Source organism: Spea bombifrons, chromosome 13 (genome assembly GCF_027358695.1).
Source record: "Spea bombifrons isolate aSpeBom1 chromosome 13, aSpeBom1.2.pri, whole genome shotgun sequence".
In the NCBI taxonomy this organism is placed as follows: Eukaryota; Metazoa; Chordata; class Amphibia; order Anura; family Pelobatidae; genus Spea; species Spea bombifrons.
The window spans coordinates 16,696,091-16,707,034 of NC_071099.1; the positions used below are offsets into that span (position 1 = coordinate 16,696,091).

The 10,944-nt window shown below is 39.5% G+C and overlaps 1 protein-coding gene across 1 annotated transcript; it reads left to right on the top strand.

Moving 5' to 3' along the window:
* The first annotated feature begins 5,249 nt into the window (after positions 1-5,249).
* On the top strand, positions 5,250-8,882 carry LOC128472007 (keratin, type I cytoskeletal 19-like). The gene is made up of 8 exons (XM_053453996.1): positions 5,250-5,794; positions 5,879-5,961; positions 6,132-6,288; positions 6,619-6,780; positions 7,217-7,342; positions 7,490-7,710; positions 7,931-7,965; positions 8,322-8,882. Exons 1-8 carry the CDS (start codon positions 5,297-5,299, stop codon positions 8,369-8,371), a joined length of 1,332 nt encoding a protein of 443 aa, XP_053309971.1. The 5' UTR covers positions 5,250-5,296; the 3' UTR covers positions 8,372-8,882.
* Positions 8,883-10,944: the final 2,062 nt, after the last annotated feature.

Here is a 10,944-nt window from a genome sequence, read left to right on the forward strand (position 1 = left end):
GCTGCTTTCAACACTGTAGACCACCCTCTTCTCCTTCAAACTCTTCATGCTCTTGGTCTCCGTGACACCGTTCTCTCCTGGTTCACGTCCTACCTCTCTGATCATAGCTTCAGTGTCTCCATCTCCAGTAACACTTCCTCCTCCTCCTCTCAGTCGGGGTCCCCCAAGGCTCAGTTCCAGTCCACTCTTTACACTTCCTCAATTGGCAAACTAATCACATCCTTTGGCTTTCAATACCACCTGTATGCTGATGACAACCAGATCTATCTATCCTCTCCTGATGCCTTGCGTCTTTCTCTACCTGGATGTCTGTACGTTTCCTGAAACTCAATCTCTCCAAAACTTCTCATCTTCCCTCCCTCCAATGCCAAGATTCCCCCATCAGTTTCCCCCCAATGTTAATGGTGCCATCATCTTCCCGTCTCCTCATGCTGCCTGACTTGATGACACTATATAAAACAATAAATAATAATAAATGTCTATGTATGCTATGCACAATATTTGGAGCCCATCTTGCAGTCAAGTTCAGGATATTTGGGGTAGTTCCTTATTGGTCAAAAAAGTATGCATTTGGGAAAAAACCCATCAATGTAGCCTTTGAGTGTTAAAACCTTTCTGTGTATCTCAATAGATGAGAGAGAATGAGCTATGCATTTACTCACCGGTGTAATATGTTTCTATTCAGCTTGTTTTGATGATGACATCATATTTAATGATAATAAGATTTCCTGCCCTTTTGAAGGCTGAATAGGATAATAAATGTTAATATAAATACATGGAGGGCTTCGCTATTGAGGAATCTCATTGGAGATAAAGAAATAGAGATATTCCTTTCTAAAAAGATGAAACGTAACTTCGGAATCTATTTTACCAGCGCCTCCAACCGGACTGTAAGCCAGATTTACCTGTTTCAAACAGCTGAAAGGTTACAAAAAAGAGAAAATATAGGATATCTCAAATAAAAAACCCATAATTGTTGATGGATTTGTTTTTCTCTTGCTCCTGTCAACAAATTAAAGTCTATTTTATGCATCGTTGATGTGTGTTTTATGTCTGTTCATTATTTTACTCTACCCTTAGAGATCATTAAGACAATGTCCTCACAACCGCATTGGAAGGAAAAATAGAATGTGAAAAAATGTATATTTCTAGATAATGGTTGATATGAAAGAAAACTACATATGTACGAATTGTGATTATCTATGTGGATGACCTTAGAGAATGAAAATATACTTAACATTATGTCCAGAGAAAAGATTCCAGTATATAGTTTTTGCCCCTGTAGCTATACATAAAGCGATTGGTGGTTGTAATGGAAACCAGAGGGTCTACAGGATGTCCCTGGCCATCATTGTCCCCCTCCTTGGAGTGAAAGCCGGCTACAAGGTGGACACAAAATTAACACATAACATAGTGGCAAGGGATTACACAAACAACATCAGCACCAGACTAATGTCATCACACAAACGACAATGGCAAATACACAACAGAGGTAAAGGGATTAGGGAAGTAACACTTAAATGTAGACTCATTAAATATATTCATAATACACATAGAAATCGAAACAAGGGGGTGAAAATGCAAAAGGTCACCATTTAATCCCTGAAAGCCAATATAATATTACGGTCCCTATATTCCTCCTACAATGGGTGTCTAGTGTCCATTACTATGGCATTAATACCCCCTAGAACATGGCTTCTGTATGCAAATAAGATTGTATCATACTGCAAAGAGGCACTTGGAAAAAATAATCAATGAAGCAAGCCAGTTTATCATTTTACCGTGTTGGAGCTCTACACACTATATGGACAAAAGTATTGGGACATCTGACCATTACACCAACAGGGACTTTTATGACATCACATTCTAAATACAGAGACATTCATATATATAGTTGGTTCCCTTTGGACCTATAACAGCTTTCACTCTTCTGGGAAGGCTTTCCCCAAGGTTGTGGAGTCTGTAGGAATTGTTGTCCCTTTCACCAGTAGAGCATTTGTGAGATCAGACGCTGATGTTGGACAAGAAGTCCTGGCTCGCAATTGACGTTCCAGTTCATCCCAAACGTGTTCGATGGTGTTGAGATCAGGGCTCTGTGCGGCCGGTCAAGTTCTTCCACACCAAACTCATCCAACCATGTCTTTATGGACGTTGCTTTGTGCGCTGGGGCACAGTCATGCTGAAATAGAAAAGGGCCTTCTCCAAACTGGTGCCACAAAGTTGGAAGCATAGCATTGTCCATAATGTCTTGGTATGTCCCCTTCAAACCTCATCTTCTCTGAGATTTGACTGTTCACTGACCCAGACTGATGGCCCAGTTAGTCATCTGAGTTCCCCTTTTGCTTAATCCGCGTCGGTAATTAGTGTAGACGAGTGCTTTATGTTTTTTTTTTTATAATGGAGCTTGAAGCCATAATTTCTGGCAAAGTGTCAAAAACTAAAATATGCAGGCTAATGATTCATATGTCAACCTGTCTGCAGCCTAGCTCTAAAAAAATGTTGGAAGGCTGATGATGCTGAATGTATAATGTCAGTACTAATCAGCAGCATGACGGCAGTACGGGTGCCCACATTTTATGCATCCCCCCATACCATGATGGCCTACTCACTGCTAAATCCAAGGGTCACTACTTCATGCTAATCCTACTGGACCTTTCTGCTGCTTTCGACACTGTGGACCACCCTCTTCTCCTTCAAACTCTTCATGCTCTTGGTCTCCGTGACACCGTTCTCTCCTGGTTCACCTCTTACCTCTCTGATCATAGCTTCAGTGTCTCCATCTCCAGTAACACTTCCTCCTCCTCCTCTCAGTCGGGGTCCCCCAAGGCTCAGTTCCAGTCCTCTCTTTACACTTCCTCAATTGGCAAACCAATCACATCCTTTGGCTTTCAATACCACCTGTATGCTGATGACAACCAGATCTATCAATCCTCTCCTGATATCTGTCTTAGATTGTGTCACCAAATGCCTTGCGTCTGTCTCTACCTGGATGTCTGTACGTTTCCTGAAACTCAATCTCTCCAAAACTTCTCATCTTCCCTCCCTCCAATGCCAAGATTCCCCCCATCAGTTTCCCCCAATGTGTTAATGGTGCCATCGTCTTCCCGTCTCCTCATGCTGCCTGACTTGATGACACTATATAAAACAATAAATAATAACAAATGTCTATGTATGCTATGCACAATATTTGGAGCCCATCTTGCAGTCAAGTTCAGGATATTTGGGGTAGTTTCTTATTGGTCAAAAAAGTATTTGGGAGCATTTGGGAAAAAAACCCATCAATGTAGCCTTTGAGTGTTATAACCGTTCTGTGTATCTTAATACATGAGAGAGAATGAGCTATGCGTTTACTCACCAGTGTAATATGTTTCTATTCAGCTTGTTTTGATGATGACATAATATTTAATGATAATAAGATTTCCTGCCCTTTTGAAGGCTGAATAGGATAATAAAAAACTAAACAGGAAGTGAAATACAGCGCTAGCAAAACAGCAAGAAAAGCTCCAAACCAAATACTCAAGGTGGTCTCCCTTGAACACACCCAAAAACAATAAAGTGAAAAAAGAAACTTAGAGTAGGTGAGCTATGGATAATAAATCACTAAATCAATATAAATCAATATGTAAAACGTGTTGTTCACACCCTGTGATATCAAAAATTAATATAAAAAATAGATACATATACTTATATCCGAATGTGGAAGGATCTTCAGTCCGAATATTTAGAACTCGTAACATGAAACATAAAAAAACAAATAACACATAGGATAATAAATGTTAATATAAATACATGGAGGGCTTCACTATTGAGGAATCTCATTGGAGATAAAGAAATAGAGATATTCCGTTGTAAAAAGATGAACCGTAACTTCGGAATGTAATTTACCAGCGCCTCCAACCGGACTGTAAGCCAGATTTACCTGTTTCAAACAGCTGAAAGGTTACAAAAAAGAGAAAATATAGGATATCTCAAATAAAAAAAAACATAATTTCAGAATAGTTTGTGCTGTGAAGTTGTATAATGTTTAAAAAGTGAAGATAACATGTAGCCCTAAGGGCAAGAACCAACCACTATACCTGGGAACTCTCTGGGTTTGACCCAGAGATTGCTGGGTGAAGCACTGCTTCTCCGGGTCAAGACCCGAATCCTCCAGGCCACGGGAGTGGGGGTCTTGTCTCCCTGCCCATTTTTCCTTTAAATGGGGGTGTTTCCTGCTGCCCTCAGCGGGAGCGCCCCCCCGACATCAGAAGGGCATCCCACCGACGTCATCGGGAATGCCGCCGACATCAGCGGGAACTCCCACTGACATCAGAGGCACCTCCCACTGATGTCAGTGGGATGTCCCACCAATGTCACAGGACTGCCCCCCCCGTTGTCATGGCCGCGTTCCGCAAGGGAATGCTCCGGGGTAACCGGAGCCCAGGAGTTCCCAGGTATGCCAACTACATGTGATGTACAAACTTATTCAACACAGACTATCATGGCGTCTAGTCCTCTTCATTGAATGCACCAGCTATTTGAAGTTTGCTGGAGAATTCTGCAGAAGAATTTACAATTTAGGACAAAATACAATGTAGTTTTTCTCACGGTATGGAATATAACATTGTGTGTTCATATAGCCTTGCTAATAGCAATTAGAGTTGTATTGAACTTCAATACGATCAGCAAAGAGCATCCCTCACAGAAATGGAATAAAACAATAAATCTGAACAGATCAATGAATAAAATGGTCCAGAAAGAAAGACTTTTATTAAGTAGACCACTTTTGAAACCTTCCGCTAGAACTACTTTTTATACATTACCCCCAATGCCCTGTATGATTCAATTATGCATTTTATGCTGGTTATGGCTGGGTTTTGGATACAGAAAATTGTGTGTCAATATCTACTACATTTTTTAGCATTCTGTATTTTTGCTAACTTTACAAGAAGGTGGACACATCAAAAAGGGCCATCTGACTTCAAGAAGAATTGCATCACAGCTATGCTTTAATGTTTTATCCGCATTTGTCATATAATAAGGGTGTGCATCAAGCCAATTTCTACTGTTTAAACATTGTAATAAAAACTCATCAATGACATCCTTTCCCATTTTCGGAGAACTTGCATTTTAGTTGCTTGTTTTGCATTACAGGCTTCTTTAAAGGCATTGGATGCTCATAAAATGATTAATAATGCTCAGCAACACCCCTTGTTCTTCGTATAAATACAGTGGCAGGGCTGAGGGGAATATGCACTTCTTCAGCGATCTGCAATATTAGCTCAACTGTTCTTCAAGAATCCATTACTTGGTAACCATGAGCCATCAATCCACCGGCGGATTCTCCAAGCAAAGCTGCCATGTCCCCAGACATGTCTCTTCGGTCCATCTTGGAAACTTCCATAAGAAACACCATGGAGACTCCCACCTCTCCCTTCATGGAGGATGCCATCTTTCACAGCATGGAGGTCACTACAGAGCTCCAAGCGTACACGGAGGATCAGGAGGTAAATGCATCTCAGTCTCCAAGCATTCCTCATTGAGCCACGGTAGCCATAATCATGGTGCCCACTCTAATAATCATTTTGGGAGCCACGCTGGCTGGAACAATGATGGCCTGTTGAAGGTGAACGAGAAGGAAGCAATGCAGGTTCTGAATGATCGACTTGCATCATATCTTGAGAAGGTCCGCTCACTGGAGAATGAGAATAACCAACTGGAGAGGAATATCCGAGAGTGGTATGAAAAACATCAACCCACTGCTTTACCTGACTTCAGTAACTACTTCAGGACCATTCAAGAGCTCCAGGGACAGGTAAGACCTTTTAAAAATGATCACTTACAAACATAAAGAATGTGAGATAATGTAATAACGATGAGCGTTTTGCATATTTCACAGATCTCTGCAGCCACTGTGGAAAATGCCAGGATTGTTTTGCAGATAGACAATGCCCGGTTGGCTGCTGATGACTTCAGAAATAAGTATGTTTTGTATACCATAACTGCAAAATTATACGGGGAGGGATCTGAAAAATGAAGGTTGATCGATGGCAACAAATCTAGTTTTGTTAATAAAACAAAGACAGCAAACTAGAAAATCTACAGTGTTATCTGTTTGAGATAATAATGCTAATTTATAACATTTTTGTTAGATATGAGATGGAGCTCAGGCTGAGGAACAGCGTGGAGGCAGATGTCAATGGTCTACGCAGAGTTCTAGAAGGACTGACTGCAGAGATACGTGACCTTGAGGCGCAGGTCCGCGACCTTCAGGAAGAGCTTCAGCAAATGAAGAGGAACCACGAGGAGGTATGGTTTACAGAATTAGCAATGTGATAATTATCTTAAAAAGCCAAAATATAGAAAAATAACTTGAGGAATTGTTCATGAGGTCCAGAAAGGATAGAATTTGGAAGTCAGTGGATTTCCGGTTGAGCCATTGTTTAAGTCAAATAAAGTCATAGAAATTGTAGGGTTCTCTATGCTTTCATGCTCTCTAATACTCAAATTAGGACACATTTACGATATACTAAATAAAAGATAACCTGATGACTTGTTCATATTTGCCAACATGTTTCAGTCTACCCACCATTTTTGATCTTATAAAAAATCCATTTGGTGACATTCTTCTCACTTTAGGAAGTGAATGCTCTGAGAGCTCAGCTGGGACAGAGAGTCAACGTGGAGGTGAATGCTGCTCCGTCCATAGATATGAACAAAGCCTTGTCCGAGATCCGACAACAATATGAAAACCTGATGGACAGGAACCTGAGGGAGGTCGAGAGCATGTTCCTGCAGAGAGTAAGGAGGTTTTTCTTCTGTTTTAGAGACTTAAGGAGGACTACCTAAAGGGCACCAACAGAATCCACAGTGCTATAGAACAAAATGTTACATAGAACTGTATACGAAATTCTAAAAATAAGACCTTCCTGCAATAGCTTCCAATATAAGGGTGTATCTACCTCAATATAGTCCAGCTTCCTTGAAGACGCATCAGTTTCAAACATCAAAACCAAAATATTACATGACTACATATTTAAATATATTACACACCTTTCATTATCTACATTTATATTTTGCGGACAACGCACCTCAGCTTTGAATTTACCATTTCAAACTTTTTTTGTGTGAGAAAGACGTGTGTAGGATGAAATAATATCAGATTGCATGAACTGAACTGTCTATTTTTTAACTGTACCTAAAAAAAAAAAATCATGTATTTGTGGGTTTTGTGTAGACTGAAGAGCTGAACCGTGAAGTAGCATCTGGTTCTGCACAGCTACAGTCCGTTCAGACTGAAGTCATTGACCTGAGACGCACTGTCCAGACCCTGGAGATCGAACTACAGACCCAGCTAAGCATGGTATGATGTCATTTGTTGTCTTCTGGGTCCTGGTGTGAATACGTAATTATTTAGTGGCACATTTATAAATGTCCAGTTGTGATTCTATGCACTGAGTTTGATAATACAGTTATAATATTATGCCCTTTTTTTTATTTCTGACTATAGAAATCCGCTCTGGAGGGCACCTTGGCAGAGACCGAAGCCACCTACAATTCCCAGCTCTCCCAGTTACAAGATATGATCCATGCCGTGGAATCCCAGCTGGCACAGATCCGATGTGACCTGGAGCAGCAGAACCAAGAGTACAAGATCCTCATGGACCAGAAGACCCGTCTGGAGATGGAGATTGCCACCTACAAACGCCTACTGGAAGGACATGACATCCAGTAAGTAATGAAAGTAATTGAGGCAATGTTATCATCAAAATAATACTATAGGGACTTCATTAAGTTCTCAGTGTTTCCATTTGATATAATTCAAAAGGAAAGGTACGAAGTGCATGGTCAACAGACAAAGATGAAGAAGTGCATAAAGTCATGGATACTTCCAAATTCCTGTACTATGTGAGCATTGTTTTCTGAATATGGTTCTTTTTTCATTCTACAGTGTCTCCGGTCACACTGCCGTAGATGGAAAACATGGTAAGTGGCAAATTATTTTATCGATATATGGCCAATTTTTGCGTCAAACGTGCTATTGAGAAAAGCACGTTGTTGTTCTTCAAAAGCCCCAAAAATGCAAAAATGTAAGTGCTGCTGGTCCTGGTGAGAAAATATTTTTTTCCCCTGAATCATATCAAATGATTCGTGTATATTTAACTCAAACAATATAACTATACCAACTCAACAACAGTCTACAAGAAGGTGTAAATGGTGGGGGGGGAGGTTATTGTGGACAATGGATTAGGAAAAAAAACAGTAGCGGAATTGGATCAGGATACCTTATTTTAGGTGCAAAAAGTGAGAAAGCATGGTCTAATGTATGCTTATTTTAACAGGATCTCATCACAGCTATCAGAGCACCCAGCATGACCATCACAAGTGTTAAACATTTGGGAGAGAAGATGAGAGGTGAAACCAGCAAGAAAAGCTGCGTGGAATGCAAAGTTTCGACTCTCAAGACCAAGCTGCTTTGTTTAGTTTAATATAGTTTGCTAAATCTCATAGAACGTTCTTTTATAGAACAAGCAAAGTTCTGGATGACGCCTCGCTTAGCGCAATTCAATCTTGATGTCTTGATAAGCGTGATACAATTCAGGGCTCATCTTTCCCAAAGATGTTCTTCTTAAATATGGAATTTAAATTAATTAAATATATTGATTTTCTGTTGCTAAACATTCGAACGATTACAGAGAGATCATGGTTTATCTCTTCGTAGATGTAGACGTTACCTTTTTGCACACTTGACCAAAATGAAAAATAATAATATGATGATCCACAGAATATTTTTAATTACTTCAATTCATTGTAACGTGCTTTTTAGGATAACCAAGACGATATTTGCCTGTACTGCCTATTTTCTGCAAATTTTCTCAAATAAAGCAACTCGCAGAATGCAATTTTTGTGTTTGTTTATGACTTTGATAAATGAATCATCAATATTTGTATTTTTATCAAAAAAAAAAAGGTCAAGCCTACCTTTATTACCATATTCTTTCATTAAACATTCTAGACCAAATGGTATAGGGTTAAAAAAGTGGTTTTTCTAGCTATTTTTGTTTAATTTGACTATTATTTCAAATATGAATTGCCAAATGAGCCGGTACAGTTACTACGTAATGCAAACATAATTCCAAAGTACCTATTGGCTTTTAATCGATATATTGGACAAGACGATTAAAAAAAAATGAGGGCCAGGGAGTGTTAGAAAAAAGGGGTTAATAGACTAATTACACCCATAGTATTGGGTAAGCAATACACAGTGGTCATAAAGTCTAGAGAAGGAATATGTACTAGAAAACAGAGTCAAGGGGGGCAGCGGATGAAGTGCAGGATCCATTAGTAGCAGGATGATCATAAATAAAATGGTTTTAATGGCCACCTGCTAAAGTCTGGACCATGATTTTTCACCAATGGCAGCCCCCTTTCTCCACCAGAGTCAATTGGGACTTCGAAAGAAGACAAACTGGTAAGCCAAGACTAGCCAGAAGGTGTTAGGACAGTTAGAAGGTGTAAAGACGGTTCAGCATTGCATTAGCACACTGGGAAGTAAAGCTGAACATGAAGGACAATGAAACCCAGAACCCATGTTCTCTATCCCTGGACAAACATATTTCAAACCAAAGACCAGAATGGCGTCCATGGAGACCAACTGATGACCAGCTTGCACTATACTGTAACAAATGGCGACTCCAATAATCCCGAACATACCGCTCAGAAATATTGGGTCCAAAAAATATAACTGGCACTCACACAGAGTCCTCCAAAGCAGGTAACCTTCTGTACTCACAACTCAAACTATGGCCTAAACCGTACATTCCATTGTCAGACAGATTCAAGGTGAAATGCAAACTGCTGCTTCCACTCACATTTAGCAAATACAATTAAAACAGTTCTAAATACATTAAAAAAAACACAAAAAACAACAGAACCCAGTCCTGTTAATGTGTTGTTCTGTTGATATAAACCCGTGTGTGTATTATTGCTGTTCATTGTATTTACATAAAGTTCAAATAGAAGGTGCTTTTCTGCAGGGCCAGAATGGCAATAAAAAACCAGCCCTGGATATAATTGCATACCACTTTTTGGGCACACTGCACGTGTCAGGTTCTGGTCCCAATATTTGTTTAGAAAGGACAAACTCTGCATTTTCAGCACTTAAGGACCAGGCTGTTTTTTATTTGTTCTACCATTCGTGACCAATGCTGTTTTTTGCGGTGGTCGTGTTTAGCTGTAATTTTCTCTTCTGCCATTTAGTGTAGCCACACAAGTTATATATTGGGGGGCGGGTCGTGACATCATTTTGTTGATCATAACATCTAATTTCCTATCAAACTATCAAAAAAGAAAAAAATATGATGAAAAAAAACACTTTTTCTCACTTTTATTTGAAAAATCTTTTATTCATCTACAAAAGCTAATGAGAATACCTTCTAAATAGATTCTACTATTTTACTGAGTATAGAAATACAAGTTTTTATGATTTTTGGCAAATTATAGGGCAATAAGTACAAGTAGCGTTTTGCTATTTCAAAACCAAATCTGGTCCCATGTGCTATTTGGGACATTTTTGAAGCCGGCCAATGCAATTTACAATCAAACCAAATATTTTTTAAAACTAGACACCCCAAGGTATTGTAAATGTTGGTATTTTGACCCTTTCGATGCACCAATTTACCACTACAAAGTTTGACAAAGGGTGGTTTGTGTTTGTTTTTTTAATCACACAAATTGTAGGTATAAATGTACAGCTCCTGGTAAATGTCACTACCAAACAATACCACAACATGTGTTTAGCAACATCTCCTGAGTACAGTGATATCACCCATGAATGGGGTTGTCAGGTTATTTTGGGGCTAAAAGGCTACATTTGGGACATGTGCAAATCAGGTTTTCAACTTGGAATTTTGACATCTGGTCCTTCTGCCCCCATGTTCTAATCGGGCCATTTTTAAAGCCAGT

Coding starts and splice junctions, on each gene's coding strand:
- LOC128472007 (XM_053453996.1), top strand. CDS start 5,297: ATGAGCCATCAATCCACCGGCGGATTCTCCAAGCAAAGCTGCCATGTC. Junction 5,795..5,878: donor TTCAAGAGCTCCAGGGACAG/GTAAGACCTTTT, acceptor CATATTTCACAG/ATCTCTGCAGCCACTGTGGA. Junction 6,289..6,618: donor TGAAGAGGAACCACGAGGAG/GTATGGTTTACA, acceptor TTCTCACTTTAG/GAAGTGAATGCTCTGAGAGC.